Source organism: Platalea leucorodia (genome assembly GCF_965183815.1).
Source record: "Platalea leucorodia genome assembly, chromosome: 18".
Lineage (NCBI taxonomy): Eukaryota > Metazoa > Chordata > Aves > Pelecaniformes > Threskiornithidae > Platalea > Platalea leucorodia.
In genome coordinates this window covers 8,783,968-8,806,113 of record NC_138840.1, presented here as the reverse complement: position 1 = coordinate 8,806,113, position 22,146 = coordinate 8,783,968, and the positions used below count along the sequence as shown (strand labels likewise).

Here is a 22,146-nt window from a genome sequence, read left to right as displayed (position 1 = left end):
TGGCACCTCAGGTTCTCCGGCTCTGTAAGGAGCGCAATTCTCCCTGAGCGTGAGGCTCCTTGGGAGCTGTGGGTGAAACGTGCTTCTGCGTGTGTTTTGTAGAAGAGCTGGAGCAGGGAGCCGAGCGCCCCAGGAGGGCAGCGTGTCCCGCTCACCGCTCTCCACGTTAATGAGCCGGGGACCGCTCGCAGCGACAGCAGTGCTGCGCGCTGAGCTTGGGGCAAGCTGCAGGGGGGCACAAACCCTCCAGCAGTTACCTGCAGGCTTGAACGAACCGAAATACAGATCCTTCGAGTCGTCCTTAGCGGAAAGCCGTCAGCCCACCCTGCAGTCCCAGCAGCGACAGCCAGAGACATCTCCTTGTTCTGCCACGCCGGTGCCCCTTTGGTGTCTCGGCAGCACCACCTCAAATTCCCTGCCCAGGTGGTGACTTGAGCAAAACTGGACACTTAGAGCTGACGTCGGAGACGTCTGGAGACAGCAGTTAAACACACAAAGCCACATTTTCTGCAAGGGTTTCAAGTCCTCGGCGTCTGTGTAAATGCAGCCTTTGCATGCTGGGCATCACAAAGGGACCTGCCTGCAATTGGAAAGCACTCCCAGATTTTGGCCCTAATACTGCCTACAGCTATAGCATTAGAATCACTCACAATGGAGACAACTGGGTTTTAAATACGGGTTTTCCCTTGTTGGTAATTACCCACAGGTAAAGACAATTCAAAGGCATTCACGAGCCCTTTTTCTTTTTCTGAAACAGACCTCTCTGGATTTCTGCAAGCAAAGCAACAACGTTTCTGGCCAGACAGTGTTTGTGTCCAAAACCACAAGAGGATTAAATTTCAAAAAATGTGGAAAATGGCCTTCTCCGTGTACGTGAGCCTTGGGCTGGGAGGAAAGCTGTTGCTGGTGATTTTGGTTCGGGTTCTCCAGGGCGCAGAGCACCATCGCACACAAATTCAGGTCACTCAGAGCTTCTTGAGGTACGTTAGGTTGAAGCGGGTGTCAGGACGCTGGTGAGTCTCCCTTCCAAGAGCTGTGGGCAGGTCCCTTTGAACCTCCGTGAGACAACCGTCCGGAAACCGTCCTGACCGTTTTGAGTAGCCGTAAGGAATCCCTGGAACACCCCACAGCTCGGCGCGAGTGCCAGAGGCTTCAGGAGAAGCCACATTAGTGCGTAACGCACCCAGCTCCGCAGGACTTGGCTGCAGAAGCAGCCTGCTCCTGGCCCACCGCCTGCTGAGGTCCGAGACCTGGAGCTGAGGGCACCCAGCTTTGTAGCTTGTCTTACAAGTTACACCACGTGTGAGCACTCCTGTTTGTTTGATTCTTTAAAATTGCTAATATCTCTGTTTGTTCCTATGCTCAGGACGAAGTTTAGCGCTGCCTTATCAGTGTCCCTCGAAATGAGCTCTGCCCAGGACAGCACTTTTTAAATCCAGAAGTGATTTCCCCACACGGTCCTGTTGTACCGGTTCTTTTTCCTTCTGTTACGTTCGCTGACTGATGCACCCTTTCCTCAGTGCCACCGGCGTGGCCCTGTTTGGTATTTACATCCCATTCCTGTTTGTTTGCTAGGTCACTACAGCATCAACGATTCCCTCAGCAGGGTGTCTCCCAAGGGTAGAACTTCTTCCTTCAAGTCAAAGCCTCCCGCCTAACGGGGATGGACAGATTCACTCCGGAGCCTGCAACCTCTCAGCCACACAAACCTAGCAAGGAAGCAAAGAAAACTCCTTTCAGGTCAGTCCAGCCGGGAGGACGTGCCGCTCTCGTGGGACATACGGAAATATGTCAGCCAGCAGAGCGATCCCGCGGCGTCCCACTGCATCGCCTGGCCCAACGTGGCCAGTTATTGCCACAGGTCTGCAGGAACTGGCTCGGGGGTGGAAGCGTTACCGTGCGCTGCCGCGAAGGGGAGCATGGGCTGATGACACCCTGGCGCAGAGGTTCCTTATCAGGTGATCTCTCAGACATTTACAAACAGTAATTAAATACGGCACCACCCTTATGATGCTGGGGTGATTTCTTATCCCCATTGTACGGAGCGAGAAGCCAGAGCACACGTGACCTGGAAAAAGATCCTTCGCATCCCAGGCAGAGGCTTCCAGCGCGAGGCTGCGTCTGCTGCGTCGCCAGCGCCTCATCCCGGAGCGCTCTGGGCGCCCAGAGCCAAACGCGGGGCCCGGGGGCAGGAACGGCGAGGGGTGCTCCTGGCCGCGCCGCAGCTCAGGGAACCTGGTGGCTGAAACACGGGCATTTCCTCAGCCCTTGCTAAGGCTGGGAATTGGAGCTGGAAAGAAGCCTGTAAAACTTTCAAATACTTCAAGTCGGAACTGCCGTTCCCACGTATTCCTACCGCTTGTTTCAAAGAGACTGAAAGGCACGAAAGGAAACTCCCCTCTCCCAAGCCCTCCCCCCTTGGTATCCCTATGAGAAGACAAATAAATCTGCCTATCAACAAATTGTTCAAGTAAATTTATTCTCACCGTGCCGTGACGTTGCCTGGCCTAAGATTAAGATCAACAATAAATTCCTGACCATGGAAAAGAATGAGAACATGAGAAAGCCCACGGCTCTCCTTACCCAACAGCTCTATCTTTACTACATCTCTCAGCAGTCGTGTCTCCTAACGGGGGTTTTGGAAAAAGAGCGGGAAGCTGTAGGCTGGGAGGGAAGCAGTGCCAAGTGGCGTTTGATGAGGACAGAGGGCTAGAGGAAAGGGCAAATTAAATCTGGGGAGAGAAGATCACCAGTCTGTATTATCAGAAAACCCAACCCCCCCCGCCCAGCCGCGGGGGTCAGAGCCTGCTCCCTCTCCCGTCTCAGTCGGTGGGAGAGGACGGGAGGAGCTCCCAGCTGGAGCCGTTTGGCACGGCTGCCTTGCTTTCAGCGCTGTCTCGCTCTGGCGCAGCCAGGTCTCTGCAGAGGCTGGACCGCTGGCAAGCCTTTGTATCGTCCAACAAACAAAGCGGCTGTCTGCGGCCTCGCAACTGGACCCTGTGTCCCCCAGATCATTTCCCAAAGATTTTGGCTTAGGAGGATGCAGCATCCACCCCCCCGGGGCACTCAGCAGGAACCACAGCTTTCATTTCCAGACATAAAACCCCGTCAGTTTGGGGCAAGTTCCTCAAATCTCTTTTTCTCCGGAGAGGCAGAAATTCTGCTCGAGTCTCTCTGCTCCAGCCATCCCACCTTGTAAAGCTCCTCCCTGGCCTGGGCACCGCGACCTCACGGATTCCAGAGGGTCTCCAAAGCGGGACCACTCCGGTGCCGCGTTTGCCGCAAACACCGGGCGACGGGCAGAGCACGGGTCACTGGAAGGGTTCCCGGGGCCAGGTAAAAATCAGAATTGGTCCGAAGCGCTTCTCACTACCAGGATACCGAAACACAAATGTGACTGAGCAGCGCTGTTGCCCACTCAACGGGAAAAAAAAAATGAAGCACGGGAATTAGGAGAGCCCACCTGCAAAGGCACGGGGACACCTGAAGACAACACCATTTCTAAAAGGCGCTTAACTCGGCGGCACGTGGCACGTAGGGCCCTGTGTGCACGGGGGGCTGTAGGTTCACGATGAGCGCCAAGCGCCGACATTCTTGTAAGATCAGAGCACGGCGCCTCCCGACACCTTTGCCTGGCCCGATGTCATTGAAATCCGGGCTGAACGGCCTGCAAAGGGCCACGCAGCAGCAACGTGGCAGAAGCAGCACTCGGGTCCTGACTACCGGCTCTTTGTCCGACTCGTTCATCCATATTTGACAGTATTATTTTTAAAGGCAAGACTGAAAAAAGCACGTTTGCGATGTAAAGGCCTTTAAAGTATCACCGACTGTCAGCACGTTTGACAAACAAACAGGTTCTGTGAGTCCTGGCGCACGTGTGAAGCTATCCCATAATTCTGGCTGCTGGCACAACCGACAGTTCACCTGCAGTATTTCTCTATTTGATTGGAAGAGAGGAGCACTTGCAGGGAGAGGGGAGGAAAAGATAAAGCGTGCCTTCTTACGGCGGGGAGAGCCCCCGTGCCCCGGCTGGGGAGCGGCGTCGCAGCGCCTCAGCCCGGTCGCCTTGGTTTTACCCCGCTCCGGCTGCCCCGTCCTCCACAGGCGTCACCGGAGCTTTCCTGACGCAAAGCTGAGCGAAACGGGAGAAGCAGCGCATCCCGCGGCTTGGAATCAGGAAACGCCCGGTGAAGCGGGAGGAAGGAGCCGCCCTCAGTGAGGAAGGGGTTAAACACACCAGGCTGACTTAGGGTGACAGTGACATGCCACCCGTCTCCGGTCGGTGACATGCCACCCGTCCCAGTGCCTCCAGCCGGGACTCCTGCGGGCGGTGCTCGCCGCGGGGGCTGTTCCCAGCGGCACAAGGAACCCAGCCGAATTTTGACCCCGGCATCAGCGTTGATGAGAGGCGGGCGCGGGGACGGATCCTGCCGCGGTCTCCTCGTGTGGAGCAGGTGGCGGCGTGGACGCGGAGCTCGTCATGGGGTGGAGGCAGAGCTCAGCTCGGCCCGGGCGGATCGTGTCCCTCAATGCCCGTTGGCTAATTGTTGCCAGGCGCAAGTAACGCTATTTTTTCAGTTAGTCAGACTCCTATTTCTTGCCCTGTTTATTTCGTCTAAGACTCCTAAGTCCTTCTGGGAGGTTACCGGAGGGCGGGGAAGGCAGACACCAGCAATGCTGCTGTTACTTCTAGCGTTTGAAGTGACCCGGCTGCGAATTTTGTCCCAGCCACGGAGAGCGAGAGGACGCGCCGGTGCCACGGGTCCCTCCGGAGCCCTCGCGGCAGCGCGGACGGGCGATGGGCTTTTCTGGAGCCGCGTCCAGGTCCCGCCCCGCACTCGCAACGGGCTGCGTCAGCCTGCAGAGAGCCGCTCTGCTGACTGAGCTGGGCCAAGGTCCCCGGCCAGCTACAGCCGCCTCTTCCAGCCAGAGGAACGGAGCTAGGCCAGCGTATTCACGCTGAAGATCTGGCCCGCCATTGTTGAGGATGGTTACCAAATTAATTAAAGAGGAAGGGAACGGGCTAGCCATACCTTCTGCAGACGGTGGAGAAATGCCCTCTTTCGTTTTCTTCAGTCTTTTATGCCAATTTGATCAGAAACCCACGCAATACCATGGCAGCGTGTGAAAAGGACACCGCCATGGGCACAGCCGTCCATCTGGTCTTCGCCCTGTCGCTAGAAAGAGCCCCGCGTCTCCTTTCCACTGGCGCCTGAAAGGAGGGGAAGAGAATTCCACTGGATCGAAACTCGCAGTCGCGAGGCGGAGGTGACTCGAGCCCTTTGCCCACGGGAACGCGCAACACGAACGGAGCTATGCCGTTCTGCGCCGCAGCGAGCAGAACTGCAGCGGGGCAAAATACTTCACAGCTAAATCAGTCAGCGGCTGATAGAAGGCAGCAGCTTGGTTAGAGGCTGCTTACTCAGCAGTTGTTGATGCCTGGGCTGCTTCAGAGCCAGGGTCTCGGTGTTCCCAGGAACCCCGGGCAATCCCTCGCGCAGGAGTCGCGGTCGAACGTACACCCAAGACAACCCGCGGCAGGCTAAAGCTAAACCCAAGTCTGCGCACACCAAACGACAGCACTAAACTCTAACCCTGTGGCCGAGGGCGCTTTCCAGCTGCAGATACCAGGGCTGAGGGCGTTAGCGCCCGTCTCGCCGATCGGGAATTTCGTTCACCAAATCCAAGGAAGTACCCGAGGAAACGGGAGGAAGCGGAGCAGAGGGGACCCGCACGACTGCATCGCAGTGTTCCACGCCGCGAAACAGATGCGGGCAGAGTTTCGTTTTCCTCTGTCTTCGGTCCTCTCCGATGCCCAGCCCAGCGCCGGTGCCCGAACAAAACGCAAGATGCTGTTTGGCCCTTCAGAGCGCTGCAGAACCACGCCACGCACCGGGAGCCTCAGCGGCTTGGTTGATGACGCAAGGGATGAATAAGCACAAATAAAGACACAGAAGCTGGGTGTTGTGCGTAGAAGTGAAGAGCAGAGCCCTCCGCCCGGCGCGGGGGATACCAGGGCTCTTGCACAGCTCGGCTCACGTGCTGCCGTGTTGCTCTGTTTTAACGCGTCTCTGTCGTTGCAGGCGCTTCCTCCCCGGCGCTGGGAAGCCCGGGGAAGCGCTCGCTCCTTCGGCGGCGGCTGCGGCGGGAAGCGGCTCCCAGCGCTGCGAGCAGCGGCACCCGGAGCAGGGCTCCTCAGACGGGGCTGCTGTCAGACTCTGCAAAGCGCACGCTGCCCCAGCGCGAGCGCTGCCGGCCGCGGCCGGCCGCAGCGGGCTGATGGCTCAGCAGCCAATGAGCCGCGCTTGGTACCGCGTCTTGGAAGATGATCATTAGCTAAAGTTGATTGAAAGCTTCCAGTTTTGTAGATGTGGAATACGTACTACAGTTAATGGGAGTTGCAAAAACACTTCTCTTGGTGCTTTTATCTGATAAAAAGAGAAACCAGGTGCCCAGAGGAGGCGTTACCCTGGCGGGGAGCCCTTTCTTATCGGGGTAGAAACACGTGAGAAGGGCAGCGCCGGCAAATCCCGCACCTCTGCCGCTTGCTCGCTCAGAGGACGGACACCGCGTTTGCCGCACAGCGTCGGGCCCCGGCGCAGCTGGAGGACGCTGCCCGCGCAGGACGCCCGGCAAACCTCCACGGCGTGGGGGCGCGGGTGCCCGGCCGCCCTCGGCCGCACGCCCGCCGGGTACGTTTTGCAGGCCGCTTGACTCGAGCGTTTCTGACTGGAGTCAGCACAAACCAGCTGCCGACCGTCCGGAGCGGATTCCGCTCCAGAGGAAGCTGCTCGCATTTGTCAGCGCGAGCCCTTTGCAAAACACAAGCGGGTTCATACTTTCACACGACCTTTGTTCGCTCCGAGGTGAATCGCCTTCATCACTCCTGTCTTAATCTTCAAAAGGAACTGGTGGGCTCCGGGCAAAGAGTCAAGAATGCTTTCACATATTTGGGAGCTCTGCTTTACGCAACCTCCGCAGCAACTCGCCTTTGCTGGAAGGGATGAACGATACCGAGTCAGTCAGCAAAACACCCACCCTCGGCAGGGGTGGCGGGGGGCGGTGACTGTGGCTGCTCTTACGCCGGCCTGAGTCAGCCGGCGCTTCCCCGCACGCAGCGGAGTTACCGTGATTTAAAACCTGACGCAGTCAGGATCACCCAGAACCTGCACAGAAAAAGCACCTGGTTCTCTGCCTCCGTCCCGCGAACAGCAAGCGGGGGGAAGCGCTTTGCGCAGCGCAGGCAGGCGCGGCTCCGGCCAGGGCAGCTCTCACCCCGCAAAACTTCGGACGGGTTCGTAGCCAGCGCGAAACAGAGCACTGTAAAACCCAGCAAAAGTCATCGCTGTTCTGCTGGGAACCTGAAGTTCCAATGCGAGACGATTTTTGCTCTCATAAATCAGGAGCCGTGCCGCTGGAATCAATGGAGTTAGACTGGTGTAACTGGGCATCGGACTGGCAGCCCTGTGTGTACACGGGTAGGAAGTTGGCCCCAAACCCAGACTTTCAGAGCAGCTGATCGAGGGATGGGTGGTCACCAAGAGCCCGTAATACTGTGTGCACAAAAAGCCCCACGGCTGCCTGCAGCCCTCCCAGACCCGTCCCGCGGGGCACAGCAAGCTGCCTCCGCTCCCAGGGTGTCCCCAAGGCCCCGGCCTCCGCCAGGGCAAGGGCAGCTCCGCAGGGAGAGCAGCAGCGCCGCGCAGAAACCCGGAGCCGGCCATCGGGGCTCTCCCAGCTCCGTCCATCCACTGTTTGTACCGATTCCCTGCGCTCAGGCCTCTGTTCTTACCGTAGCAGCTCGCTGTCCGCGCGGTCAGGCGGGATCGGTTCGCTGGCCCTGCGCCTGGGGTCCTGCTGCGGAGCTCGCCCCAAGAGGCGCAGAGCCCCCGCGCCCGCCTGAGACGCGTCAGGGCGACGAGGGGATCCGTAGGTTTCGCGGCCATCGGCACTACGCGTTGGGGGATTCCTGGCGGGCCTGTTTTTAACTGGAGCTGAAATTCTGCTGTAGCAAGACTGTAGGCACGGCCTTGCAGACCGAACGCTGAATCAGAGAGATCCTGCTGAAGGAGTTTATGATATGAAGATGAAAGAGTGCAGAGTGCTGGGAGAGATCTTCTAAGGTTGATAAGCCTTCAAACTTATCCGAGCCTCACCTTAGAGGCCCTCCTCATCACAATAACAACACTTAAGTAATCCAAAATTCACCGGCCTGATGCGTTTCGACATTTCAAAACCCCCTTCCCAGGAGGAGCAGAGCTGCTCTCTCTTCCCCAGCCACCGGACTCAGGTGCATTTCTCTTCGACAGGGACAGGAAAAGCAGGAGGAAGAAGAGGGAGGAGGAAGGTCCCTGGTTCTCACTGGCCAGAGGATTAACGAGAACATGCAGGGCTCCCTTGGCATCTTTTTACCTAAATGGGAAGCAGCTGCAGCCGATTGTAGCACAGGGGACAGAGGGGTGAAGGATGGGCGGTGGAGAGGCGGCAGGTGTGAGGGGCTCCAACAGCCGCACAGCAGACGGGAGGAGGGTACAGCCGGCCATCCGGTAACGCCGCCTCGCCAGCAGGAGAGAGGCCGAGCTGCTCCTCCTAGGAGCAGAAGTAAAACAGGGCATTTCTTTTGGACTTGTGTAAAGTTTCAACAGATCTGTGTAACGTAGTCCCTCCGTCCAAGGGATGTGCCTGGAACTGCTCAGTAACCCGCACCCGCCCGCAGCGCCGTGCCGGCACGGCCGCAGCAGCCGGCGCAGAGCCGGGAGGGAGCCCAGCGGGCGGGAGGGGAGGGTTTAGGAGGGGTCCAGGCGCTGCTCTGCCCGGGTGGAAGCGGTGGCTGCAGGCGTGAGCGGATCGGCAGCGCTTGCTGTCGCTCAGCCCTTCGTGGAGGGACGGCTCGGACGGACAAACTCCTCACGCTGTTAAGCAGCGTGCGGTGCAAAACCAACCTTGAGTCCTCTCTGTGCCTCTGGGGTGGCCTCCCTGCCCTGGCTCCGGCCCGGCCCTTCCCAACTCCAACCTCCAAGCGGGGTGCAAACACTTCGCTTTCTGTCTTTGAACCTTTATTACTACGGAATATCCAAAACAACAAAACCAACAACACAGTTACAAAAGGAGTTCACGGAGAAATGTGAAGCAGCCTGTGTTTGAAATGCTCTGTGTCACCGTACTGAGTCAAATATAAAACGATGCATATTTATACATATATAAAATATAAAAGGAACAAGACATCAGAAATGTATAAACAAGGGCTATGGAGGCCTTCGTGGTATTTACAATCAGAGATACGGCGGGGCGGGGGGCAGGGAGCAGGCAGTGTCCGTTCAACAGGGAGTTCTCCATGCATCTGTGAGCGTCTCTGTGGACAGAGGGAAGCTCAGAGCTGGGCTCAGCCCTGCTGAGCTGGGCTCAGCCCTGCTGGAAGTGGTTTGAAGGTTCTGCATGACTGATGGTTTGGGAGAAAGCCAGAGCCCAGGGCTGGATCGGTCGCGGGCCAAGGCAAACAGCGAGCAGGGGCAGCCCCCTGCCTCTGCCCAGGCTCTGCCAGCCATGTTCGCGTAGCTTCGTGTTCCCAGCTGTGAAACAGAAGGTCAGGCCCATCGCCAGAAGGGAATAAAATAAAATAAAAATAAAAAATAATAATAATAAACTCAACAGAGAGAAGTTCCACGTTCACATCGATAACAGATCTTCCAAGCAGTCTCCGGCCCGGCAGCGCGAGGCCGAGGCGCTCCCCAGAGGCAGTGTATTCAAGTAAAGGCAACAAGTTGAGGCACTAGGCTGAGTTCTGTTGGGTCAAACTTGCCGGCTTTGAGAGAAGTCCCAGTAAGTGCTGCCTGCGGCTCTTTATAGCTCCTTGAGGATGATCTGGAACTTGTCCTCTGCTTCCACCACGTCCAGGAGAAAGGCCATGTGGTTGCTGTAGTGCTGGATGATGTTGTTGTCCATGTTCACCAGGATCCTACAGGAGAGGGAGAACGGCTGGGTCAGAAGCAGCACATCGAAAGCTTTGCAGAGCGGCTTAGTTGGGAGGGCTGGACATTACTGCACACTCGGGATTCCCAGCCGTAAACGGGGAATGACATCACTGACAAAGCCTCGTGGCACAGGGGTGGCCCTCTCCGAAACGTCTGCACACACAATTCCCATTAAAAATTGCCTTTACTGCCCTGTCATTGATCAGCGTCGCATTATGGCAGCCGCGCTCCTCGCTGCCTGCCAGCCACAGCCCTGGGCAGGCACGAGAAGGCACTGCAGCGTCCGCCGTAGCCACTTTGAGGGGCTCAGCCACGATTAATTAATTAAAGCCACGATACGACACAAAGGAACGTCCTGCAGAGCTTTTTGCAATTCTGCCCGTGACATGCCTAGGCCCAGCGTTTGCTACACAGGCAAATTAATCTGGATTACGGCAGGGTGTGAATTTAGAGCAGAATTGCTCACTCCTCGCTTCTTGCCTGGGTGCTCTTAGGGGTGCATTATTCTGAACAAGCTGAGACTGCTTTGGGAGCAGATGGAAGTGGTTTGGAAGAGGACGCCTTTCTCCTATCCAGAACCACCTCCCATGCAGCCGTGCCCTGAGCGTTGCCTGCGAGGGACGTACGCAGCCAGCCGGGCCAGCCGCTGGCACATTCCTCCCCGTGCTCCAGGGCACACCTCCAACCCTGCTGCAGATCACACAGCCTCTCTGACCTGGAATCAGTTATGTGGAGACACGGGGAGAAGGAAACGTTTCAACGGCTGATTGAAACCTGAGGCTGCGGTTCTGTGCCAGGCAAGAGCCCCTCATTATTGTAATGGAAGCAACAGGGCAGCTTTGCATCACCCCGCTGCGTTCCCATAAATCAGATGTAAAATTTGTAACTGTTTGGAGGAATCAAAGCGAACAAATTATCTTTCTTTGCAGAAAGCACACCCCCTCCAGGTTCCTGCTGGGGTCATTAATGGGGCAATAGCATTAATTGTGCAATGCTACACAAGCCAAGATGAAAAACGAGAAAAAGCAAAGGCTGAGCATCTAACAAATCTAACAGTTTGACAAGCACTAACACGGGGCCCCGGTGTCCCTCCGGGGAAGCCTTGGGGGTCAGCGCAGCCACGCCGGGTTGCAGCGAGGGGCTCCTGCCCGTTTGACGGCAGCGCGCAGCGGCAGGCTCGGCACGGCCCTGGCCCAGCGTGCCTGAATGTCAGAGGCGGAGGTGGGAGCTCTGGCCTCACGCCCAGTCTGTTCTGGTGTCAGCTCTGTCCCAGGGCTCAACACCGCGCTGCCTTTCAGCAGCGCACAAAGCACTTCACCAACAGGCTATTAATTCTGTCACCGCACAGCCGGGGAAGGGCATCGCAGCCAGCGCAGGGGGAGGCTGAGCCACGGGGTCTGACACCGTCCAGGGGCCTTCCCGGGGAATCATCACCTTCCCGGCTGCATCTCGCCTCCTGGCACCGGACAGGAGCGGTGCTGGGGCTGCCTGGCGGCAAGGGGCCCAGGTCCCCAAGGCCCGGATCCCAGGGAGCCCGGCCTCCGACGGGTGCCCCCAGAGAGACAGCGTGGATACCCAAGGGTGGGTTGTCACAAAAAGCCTTGCAACAGAGCTGCTCCAGTTATCTCTGGCTATCTTAGTGCAGGAAGCCAGAGAAGTCACCTCTGCCTCTTGCTACCGTGCTTCCATCTGATTTCTCAACCACAAAAGATTCCAGGGAGTGTTGATTAGGAATCTGAGCCCTGTATTGTTTTTCTAGACCAAACCTCACCAAGATATGAAATTACTTATTATCGCTCTTGAGTCACCCTGCGACTAAGTTCATCTGAATGAGCTCATCGCCCTACGAAGGCCCATGGCTGACAGTGGGTCCTCACCTGCTGTAAAGCCAGGTAGCACCACTGAGCTGCACTAGTTTACACCAGATGAAGATCTGACCCTCAAGCTGTAATTACCAAGAGAGGGTTGTTTAGGGTGGAGCAACAGGATAAAATTATTCAAAGGAAAATTAAATCTGGGGGAGCAGGAAACAGTGTCCGACCCTGCCATCTAGCAGACTGGAGAAAATCTTGTACGTCCCCCACGCTTCTGCAATAACCTATGGCGTCAGTCATGTCCAGCTTTCATTAAACTAGGTGTCAAATTTATATTTTTTTAAATCTGATTTCCAAGTGTTGCCTTTTCTCTTTGCATTAGATACCGCTTTGCTCCTCCATTTTGGGGAAGAAATGGAAAGGATGTAGAATCATAGAATCACAGAAGCATTTAGGTTGGAAAAGACCTTTAAGATCATTGAGTCCAACTGCTAACCCAGCACTGCCGAGGCCCAGCGTGGGCGATGGACCGCCTGAGTCGCCCCTTTATGTTAATATTAAAGGCAGGAATAGACACCTGCCTATTTTCCCTCCCAATCATTATTAAACATTATTTAAACAACATTCACTACTTATCAGATCAAGTAATGAACCAAAGCAAAACAAAGTACAGGTGGCCTCTCCCCTGAAGCGGTGCCATTTCCTGGTCCACCTGCAAACTCATCGCGCTTGGATCTCTCTTGCCGCGCAGATGCTCGCAGTCAGCTGCTTCGGAAAACTCCAGCCCAGGCTGGCGTCACCCGAGAGGAGCTGTTGCCTGATGACAGCCTGATGACCTGCGATGGCCACATCACAGGCCACCACCACAGCTGACACACCTGAGTTTTGGCTCAGTCCTGAATTTTATAATAAACCGACCACCCCTGTCCTTCACAGTGGTTCTTCTTTGAGATCAGACTTGAGGCACTCACTGACTGAAGGCGTATGGGACAACCCCTCTCTTGAGGCCGCCAGTGTTGCTCTTTTTCTTTGGGGAGAAAATGTCCATTTCTGGGCTAGTGGATGAGCAGCATCCGGCAGCAGTGAGGGCCCCGAGTTCAGGAACAGGTGGAAGAGCCTCCTGACAAATTCGGATGCCTTGCTATGGCCCATCCATAATCTTAAAATTAGGACCATACCTAAAACCCCTCCTAAATGGGGAAAGGTTGCTCAGGTGTGGATTTAGAGGTGAGGGGGTTGTAACAGCTTCCCAGTTCAGCATCATAACAGCTTCCCAGCATCACCACCTCTCCCCCTGCACCCGCCTCCAAGTCTCACTTCAGCTCTGCTCCCCTTGAAGCAAACAGGCCAAGTCCCATGGGGATCAAGTTATGGTGACACCAAATGAGCTGGAAGATCCCATCCAAGGAGCTTTAGGACTTTCTCAGCTCACTGCCACCAGAAAGCAAATGCAGCAGCAGAGCTTTGGACTAACGCTCAGCTCCCCAGGACTCTTCCCTTGCTCTGTTGCACAGAGGACCCCTCTGGGGGGCTGCGCTAGTGAGAACAGCAGGGCTGCAGAACGTGGGACCTGTCATCAGCCTTGCTTTCCTGCCTGTCTCTCCCCATGCTCAAACTCTGGACCAGGGCCAGCAACAACAATGAGTTCATCTCCCAGGCAGTCACTGCTGCTTGCAAAGCCTGATTATATCTCGCTCGCTCTGCAAGAAGGGCTCTGGATTTAGCTTTATGAAAATAAGCTTGGGAGTTTATGAGTCGTTCCCTTTCCAACACCTGAAGGGAGAACTCGCTGCCAGAGATGGGGACAACCCAGAGGGAGTTCTTAGTCCAGAAAACATTTCTGAAAGTAGCGCTTGGCCCCACATCAAGACCCCTGCCCTCCATGGAGGACTCGGCAGCTGGTCCTCAGCTCACGCAAACTAGGACCGTTCCCTCTTGGCCACGGGGGAGGATCCACACGGATCCGTCGCTAATAAAGACCATGCTGAGATCACTTCAGAAGCCATTTCACATTTACTGCAAACCTCGCCTGTCACACTCCCAGCAGCGCCTGATGAGTGTCTGAAGTGGGACCTGCGTTTCTGTACTGGGGCTGCACAAGAGCCACCAGTGCCCGGCAGGGTCTGATCCATCGCCTCCCAGAGTGGGTGTGAAGTTTCCTATTGACCTCCCTGGTCCGGGGATGGGATGGCAAAGCTAGGAACAGGCACTCCCCTTTCAGATCTCTCCTCTGCTCCACTGGGGCTGCCCATGCTCTTATTTAGCCGGTACAGTCTCTTCCTGAGCCAGGGACATTTAGGCGCTTGGTTTGGAGAAGCAAACATTTATACCTCTCTGATGGCAGTAAGATAAGTTCTCCATAACCTCAGGCTTTTAGACTGAGACACAAAGGATCACCCATTAAACTACCCAAACAATTCCTCCTTCATCCAACTTCCTTTCCTTGGGAGACTTTACACTCCAAACAAATATAATACAAACAAGCATTATCCCAAATCTTTAAAGCCCAGAAAGATCTGAGTTTTATATGCTCCAAATAGCACAGACTCACATGGCTTTACTTTTTATCATCTTGTTAAAACGCTATTTCAGCCTATGGCAAGGTACCAAACAGAATGGGGTTTTAGAGGCACAGCGTAAAAGCAGATGAGAGATTAGCTTACCCTCTTTTGCATTTTTTGTAGACTTTATAAATGCTTTCTTCAGGAAGCCCATACTTTTCTGAAATCTGTGAGAGAAAACATGGCAAATCTTTGTACTTGTAAAATGAAATTCCTATGATAAAAATCAAAGATAACACTGAGCCAGGGTTATTCAGCAGCAGAGGATTCCCCCTCCCTTTTACTCAAGAAAAAAGGGCCGAAGCAATGATCTGAACAGGACAATTTGAACATGTCTGTGTCTTGCAGTGGGCAGATGGGCAGGCTGCAGCTTGGCCTTGGTTCTCTTTCTGATGGCTACTGCCAGGCCAGGGACCCTGGGGAACAGTCTTCATTTTCTGTCTCTCGTTCCCTGGCCTGTTTGGGGCTTTATGCTTCGACCTGCTGGGCACAGAGAGCGCTGAGCTTTTCCTTTGCTGCTGCGTCCAAAGGTGAGAGAAACTACAGAAAGTGTGCGACTGTGTCTGCTGTGGGTGCGTCTGACTGCGGCTTTTTCTTAGGTTTTAGCTGATCTGCAAAGCTTTCCAGCAGACCTCTCCTAGGCAAGGACAGGCACGGTCTTAGGATGACGGGAGTTTTGTAGCTTCTTCACAAGTGTTCTCTGTAGAGGTTTTTGACTCTTTGTGGTGAGGGATGGGGGAGGGAGAAGATGGCAAAGAATCCTCTGCGCTGACATTTTTCAAACTCTCTATTTTTAAAAGTTTGTAAAGCCAACAGAGCTTAAAGTGCAGCCATAAAGCCACCCCAGGTCTGGGAGGTTTATTGTTTGTTTCCTTCCCAGCAATCTCCAAAGAGAGGTGGGTTATCAGAGATGCTGCTGATAATCATCACAGAAATATGTCTGTGTGCTCCTCAAACACAACACAGGGAATTCCAGCATGAGGCCAGAATCGGCTTCGGATTGCACATCTACAGCCTTGAGAATGGAAAGGGTGTTTTACAATGGAAAATATGAATGTGCTGTCACAAGAGGAGACTTCTATTATGATCTGAACAAAACATCTTGCCACAAGGTGTGTTCTTCCCCGCTGCAGCACTAACAACGCACAGCCCATGCCAGGAGCTGTGGGTAGAATTCACCTGCTACTCACAATTTCCATTTCCATTCTCAAGAGAAAGCAGACGTGAGATATAAGCAGTCTTATATCCAGCTTCCTATGCACCAAGTACCATTGTCCTTTTATCTGCAGTTTGTTCACGTGCCACAGTTTTTTGATACCACTTACAGCTGTTCTGAGGCCCTGGAGATCTGGTGTCTTCAGCATGAGAGCATCAAACACTTCCTCTGACTCCCTCCGCACGTACAACAAGACTGAAAGAGATAAAGCACAGCACTGCATCAGGGCTCTTTAAAGCATGTTCGCAGAGTGATGTGGCCTCATGTAATTCAAGATCCAAGGTTACTTGAATCAAATGAGACACTACATTCAGGAAGAGTTCCCATCCCAGGGGTTACCTCTCTGAGGATCTTCTTCCTTGGTTTGCTTTGGAGGTATCGGGTCAAACTCATCTGTGAATGAGGCACCGCTCCGTTTTAAGGGCAGTCTAAGCAAAAGGAATGCAATACTCTCAAGAGGACAGAACAACAGCAGCGAACAAAACAATTCCAGCAATTGAACTTTTGATTGAACAACCAATTACCCCAACAAACATCCAGTAATTAAATATCGGTTTTGTAATTACGGCAGCAGAGTGTCTGCCAGAGTTGCAACTTCCTGCCTACCGCACACAGGGGCCTCGGTGAGTGCAGGCAGTGGTTTTGGTATCGCATCGTGAACAAAAGCCTTTGGCACCTGCCTGTCACTGTTTCTCTGTCGATACCACTAGACAGTGGATCAAGCCTAGGGTAGATACTGCTGCTCCCCACTCTAGACACATTACAAGTGTGATTTCTACTTCATTCCACTTTATTTGACAGCAGTATCTGGTTACTTGAACCCTTCAGTGATAGTTCTGTGATCTTTTTTTTCCCCTCTTTCAAACATTGTCTCAATAAGAACAGCAGGACAGTCACAGACCAGACTTGTGTTGGAGCAGCTCACTGATAGGTAAAGAAATGTATCTGTGTTTCTGCATCCCTTGAGTCCCTTCTAGGCCAAAGTTTAACACGTATTTTGACACTCAAGGGCATGAGGGAGACACTGTGCTGTGTTATTTTGCACCTGTAGATATATACTGCCTATGGATATCAACCAACCGTGCCATACCCAAAGAACCAGAGCAGCTGATGGATGGGAAATACAAACTGCTGCATCCTTACCTGTTTGCAGAGTTGGGAACAGCGGGAGGAAGCACCTTGAAATGGAAAGGAAACGTTGATCTTTTAGTTTGCACGGTATCATTGTGTGCCAATGAAGCGGGGGGGGAAGGCAACACGGGCACATTTTAAACATGATTTCCTTCCTCCCAGTCCCTCATTCTTCCTACGCAATTAAACCCAAACATCTGTACATGTTTCTTAGATTAAATGAAACCTGATATAAAGAACCTATCTAGATTCTCCTCCTCTGCCTAGGAGAGACCTGAACGCATATCTAGCTAGACCCAAAAGCAGGTCAAATCTCATAACCTGCTTGGGATCAAGGACCAAGTTTCTCAGTGAGTTCTTTGGTTGTAAACCAGATTCTTCCAGCCCCTGGTTTTGATGCCGATGCATCAGTACAGCAGCCACTGCAAAAGGATGCTAGAGTATTGTCACAGCTGGCTCTTCCCCCCTTTTTGACAAACGGAGTCAGTTGTTTCTTGAGGAAATACTGATGAGCTCTGAAGGACGCTGGGTCTAGGTTTCCTCAGGCTCAAGGGGATAGAGAAGGGCAGAGGCCAAGTGAGAGATGTCCCCCATAGGCAGGAACTGATATGGTCGCATTTTTCTGTAGTTTACTTTCTGCTGATATTTTTGCTACCGCTCCAGTCCTCTGTGGAAGCTGCAGATAGCAGCTGTAAACCACAGGAATATCTGGCTGGAAGGAACCTGGAAAGGTTATCTTGCCCATCACTGTTGCATGACTATCTAGGCCACTCCTGACAGCTACGTCTTCAAGTTCACCACATTTCCACAGACGAATTGTGGTTTGGTTTTGTTTTTTTACATAACACAAGTCATGTCTGGGGGACTGATCAGTTCGGAAATGATGAGGGTGACAGATGAGGGCAACAGGTTGGTTGTTTTTGGAAGGGACTTACCGTGCCACACCTCTGCAGGTTTGAAAAATGGACGTTGGGGATAAACAGGACTGGCTGGGTTTCGAGGTCAGTCTCTGGCCTCAGGAACGTGATTTCATTCCCTCTGAAGCCAGAGAGCAAACAGCCTTTCAGACCTACAGACGGAAAGTCCAGTTCATCTCAGTTCAGATGGCGGTTTAAGAGGCAACTACATGCAGAGAGGGGAAAGCACCTGCCCAAGGTCTCCCAACAGAAATATTAGAAAAAAGATGGGACCCTGCAGAACCAGGTCTTCTGGGCTTGCCCAGTGCTGTCTCCCCTAGGGAAGGCTCCTTGCCAAGGCCCCAGGACAATTCAGAAAGGTTGGTTAGTATTAATAAAGGGCTTTGAGAGTCTTGGTAGGAGACCAGGCAAGGACCTGACTGACAAGCTATTTCTGAATGGTGCTGATTTCACCAGGCTTGGCAATACCCAGGGCCAGATCTTGTAGAAGTTAACGGACAAGCCTAGATGGATTTCCACACGCTTTGGATCGGGTAACAAACACTAGCACTGACCATTGTTATTGGAGTCCAGGCATTTTCCTTTCCTTCTGAACTGTTTCCTTTCATCATCCCGCATTTTTCTCTCTGCTCCCTGTGGGGAAGATAAGGCGAAAATTAGGACATTGACAGTTCTAACATTGGCAAGAGAGTTTACCGCCATCTCTGGGAGGTAAGCACATTAAAGTAAAGGCAGTCTTTATTAAAAAATGGTCATCTCGGAGACCTTCTACAGGCCATCCAGAACTTTCTGATACTTATAAATTAAAAAACTAAAACAAAATTTGCTTTTAAAAATTAAAAATGCGGACAAAAACAGCTGTGAGAAATTTTTCCATGGGAAGATATCCGAGACCTCTAAGGAGGTTCTCATCTCTTCTGCTATTTAAAAACTTGTCAAAAATAGAGTTTATTATGAGGCATAATCCCATGTAGGTCTGATATGGGGAAAACTTTCTAATGACTCTGTTCTACAAAGGTCTCAGCAGTGCAGACACATCCCCACTGTCCTGTCTCACTCAGCTGAGGGGGCAAACCGTCTCTGTTCCTCAGCCCTGACCTCTAGGCTGTTCTGGACTCTCACAACCTTTCTGTTTTTTATCCCAGAGTCACTGGCCACCAGTTTAAAATTCCTCTCGGACAACCTGGTGGAAAAGCAATGTTCTACCTTATCGCAGAATATCTTGATCTGGCAGACGGCGCGGTGCACCAGCTGGCTGGTTCCATTGCCGTAGTCATAAGTGTCTATCTGGAGGTTGAGCGGGACACCTTTCACTCCCTTCTGGGAGGAGAAGTCAGTGCTCAGGCAATTCACCCCAATAAATACCTGCAAATAGGAACAGAGATTGATACAGCTTGTTGGTGCTGAGAACATTATTCTCAAACAGCAATGAGAACAGTGGGTAGGAACAAAAGCAGCTCCTGAGACATCCTTCCAACCCTCCCAGCGTCGGCCAAGCATGTGAGCTGTTGGTTTGCCACCCGAGTGCAACCACCAGTCCTTCCTAGACACAGCCTCCCCCCACGCCTACCGCAGCTCTCCATCTCTTTATTAACACTTAGGCTATCCACTCCCATCAGCCCAGGCAAGCGTCAGACGAGATGCAAAGTCTGCGTGGGGATGTTCTTGCTGATATTTTTGATCTTTCATTTGAACAAGGGACCCTCAGACAGCAATGCCCTGGAGGAAGGGAGGAGGGCTAGACTACAGCTTCAGGAATTACAAATCATTCCTGCTAGTTAAATAAATATTCATCACACACTGGTCCCCTTTATTCTACTCCTCCTCCTTTAGGATGGAGTTACCTCCAGTGGGAACTTTTGAAGAAAAGCTGAACGCAGACATAACCCACGTTGTATCTCCAAATTACCAAGTCATTTGTGTGACCTTGAAATTTCCCCTGGACTCTGGGGACAGATTTGCAGCTGGTGAAGCTCCCACAGCTCCCTCAGCAGGGCTTTGGCTGAGGATTTCAGCCCTGAAACCTAACATCAGATCTAGTCAGTACCTATATATAGAAAAGAAAACCACTTAACTGTGGTGTGAAGTTTAATTGCAAGAAGAGAAGTAACAGGTGCTACAGACGACCCAAATACCTGACCCCTCCTGTCGCGGCTCCCAGCCCTCGCAGCTCTCTGAAGTCTCACCTTTACCTGCCCCAGGCCAGTGCATGTACAGAGTTTCTGCTAAGAGTTAAATCCAGTTTTGCTGAGGTGCCCCTGAGGGCTTGCCACATACCTGACATATTTCCATTTCTGACAACTTTGCCTTGAAGACATTTGTTAACCTCTTGGGTTGTAAAAGACCAAGGTCGCCTTTGGGCTAAAAGAATCCCAAAGCAAACCAGAGTTTTCCCAAGCTACCAACTTCAGAGAGATGGGGTATTTATGCTTTTCTTTTTTTCTTAGTTACTTCATCTTTTTTTATGTGCTCCTTTCAATCCACACTAGAATCAAAGTGTTAACGAGAGACTCTGAAGAGATGCAGAAGAGACAGCGGAGCTGGAAAGATGTTGATATAAGCTTTACAGATTTTAAGGTCAAAAGGGATCTTGTGACCTGCCTGGCTCCCTTCCACATCACACAAGCCACAGAGGGGTGGTCAGTCATTTCTGCATCAAAATGCTGCCCTGAAAGGAGGGTCTTTGTTCCCTAAGCTGTGGTTTATTTAAATAGGCTTCACCTACATGTGAGTAGAGCCCTGATCTAGACGGCCTGCTGCAAAAGGCTTTCTTCAGACTTATCCATCAGCACTAAAAAAACATCTCTGAGCCAGTCGCAGGTGTACCCAGAGTGTTTATTAGCTAATGGCAATGCTTAAACACACAGAGAAGCATGGTGTCCTTCCTCGCTGTCCTGGCAGACAAACACTACCTGGGGCCACTGGAATGGAATTGTTTGGATTTGAAACTCTCTCTGTCTTTCAGCTGAGAAGAGGGGGGAGCGTGCCTGGGCCATCAGGAAGGAGGCTACAGTTTTGCTGTGGACCAAGGCTTCCCATATCCCTTCCACAAGCAGTTTGTACCTTTGCTTCTTCGTGGATGTTCCACACGAAGGACAGTGCATTGTAGGCTAACTCCTCGATGTTCTGCACTGTGTTGAAGTTTTCTTTACAGTCAGCTGAAATGCAATGGAGAAGCAGTTTATACTCTGGCTGCAAAACTGGTTACGTTCCCTAGGCTTTCCACTCCCCAAAAGCCTGCCTCTCATTGACTCCAAGGCTAAAAGAAGCCTTGCACTATAATAGAGGCCAGCCTTGATACCACTTAGTGTGCATATGCAAGGGATAGGCCAGAAATGACTCGAGGATATTGGCTGGTGACTGCTATTTGAGTAGCGATGTTATGCAAAGTCAATGTAGATTGCTTCTAAATTCAAACAACTGTGCGTCTCGCTCTGAGCCGCAAGGTGCTCAGTGAGGTGCTCAGCTGAACGGACAAAACCTTTGTCTGGCCCAGCATAACACGCTGCAAAGCCTGTGTGGTGGCAGTGGAGAAGGACAAGCAGTACCAAAGCCTTTTCTAGCCCAGATTCCTAGACTCCAAGAGGCCACAGGTCAGTTTAGCAGTTTCTGTCTCTGACTGAGGCTCTCCTTTGATGTATCTTGAGCTCCTAGCGCATGTCCCTACACTTGGCAAACAACATCTTAAACCCACAAGAGCTCCTCAGCCAGAAAGCATCTGAAGCCAGCAGGTCAGCCTGCTCCTCCCCGCTTTCCCCCAGGCCAGATTCTGAAGCTTCAACTGTGTTATTGTGTATTGGAAATGCAGTAAAATGGTGCTAGAAGTTATCAACCCCACCCAGCCATCGCAATCAGACAGCCCCGCTCATACCGACATCAATGACTCTCTGCTTAGCCGTGGGCTGGCGGGAATGCCAGTGCTTCCAGAACTTGAGCTGCTCTGTCGGGATCTTTTCATTGTCAAAAACAATCATCACAACACTCTGTAACACAGCAAGGATATCCCATGTTAGTATACACAGCAGGCTAACGCTCGGTGCCCTCACTGCCCGTTCCATCCAGTGCACCCAAGCACTGGCCAAGGGCAGCTCAGTGTCATTGTTAATGTTTTATTGCTGGGGAAACTGAGGCAGGCAAGGGAAGGGACTTGAACACGGTCATGCAGGCAGGCAGTGGCAGAGCCAGGAGCAAAACCGAGATACCCTGTATGCCCCCTAAATGCACTGCCCATGAGTTCCCACTGACTCCAAGGCATACAAGGATCCTGTGCTGCAAGAATGTTAGCAGTGCTGCAGCAAGTATTAGGCTGGGACAGCCTAATAAGTCTTTTTCTAGACATTCTCAGTTTCAGGAATCCTGTAAGTCTTAAGATATCCAAAGTCGAGCCCCTAAATACCACTCAGGATTGGAGGACCAGGTTTCTTTGCTGGGAATTCAAGCTCAGCTTAGTCTCGGGGGTGGCTCTGAGGCCTGGCCACACATCCCAGGAGCAAGACAGGGAACCTCTCTCTAGCTCAGAAGTCCTCCCACCAGGGC

At 52.8% G+C, this 22,146-nt stretch overlaps 1 protein-coding gene across 2 annotated transcripts in view; it reads right to left on the bottom strand.

Moving 5' to 3' along the window:
• Positions 1 to 9,840: 9,840 nt before the first annotated feature.
• The window catches only part of GRHL3 (grainyhead like transcription factor 3), a gene marked incomplete at its 3' end in the record, with an annotated part of 28,384 nt that continues 16,078 nt past the window's right edge, over positions 9,841 to 22,146 (bottom strand). The window contains exons 6-15 of one of the 2 annotated variants that reach the window (XM_082329358.1): positions 21,482 to 21,593; positions 20,674 to 20,768; positions 18,817 to 18,975; positions 18,165 to 18,243; positions 17,629 to 17,762; positions 16,706 to 16,740; positions 15,902 to 15,990; positions 15,672 to 15,757; positions 14,449 to 14,513; positions 9,841 to 9,955 (exon numbers count right to left, since the gene is read on the bottom strand). In XM_082329358.1, coding sequence (XP_082185484.1) covers positions 9,841 to 9,955; positions 14,449 to 14,513; positions 15,672 to 15,757; positions 15,902 to 15,990; positions 16,706 to 16,740; positions 17,629 to 17,762; positions 18,165 to 18,243; positions 18,817 to 18,975; positions 20,674 to 20,768; positions 21,482 to 21,593 — 969 coding nt within the window. Of the gene's footprint in view, positions 9,956 to 14,448; positions 14,514 to 15,671; positions 15,758 to 15,901; positions 15,991 to 16,705; positions 16,741 to 17,587; positions 17,763 to 18,164; positions 18,244 to 18,816; positions 18,976 to 20,673; positions 20,769 to 21,481; positions 21,594 to 22,146 lie in introns of both variants that reach the window. The other variant, XM_082329357.1, reaches the window with a different exon arrangement.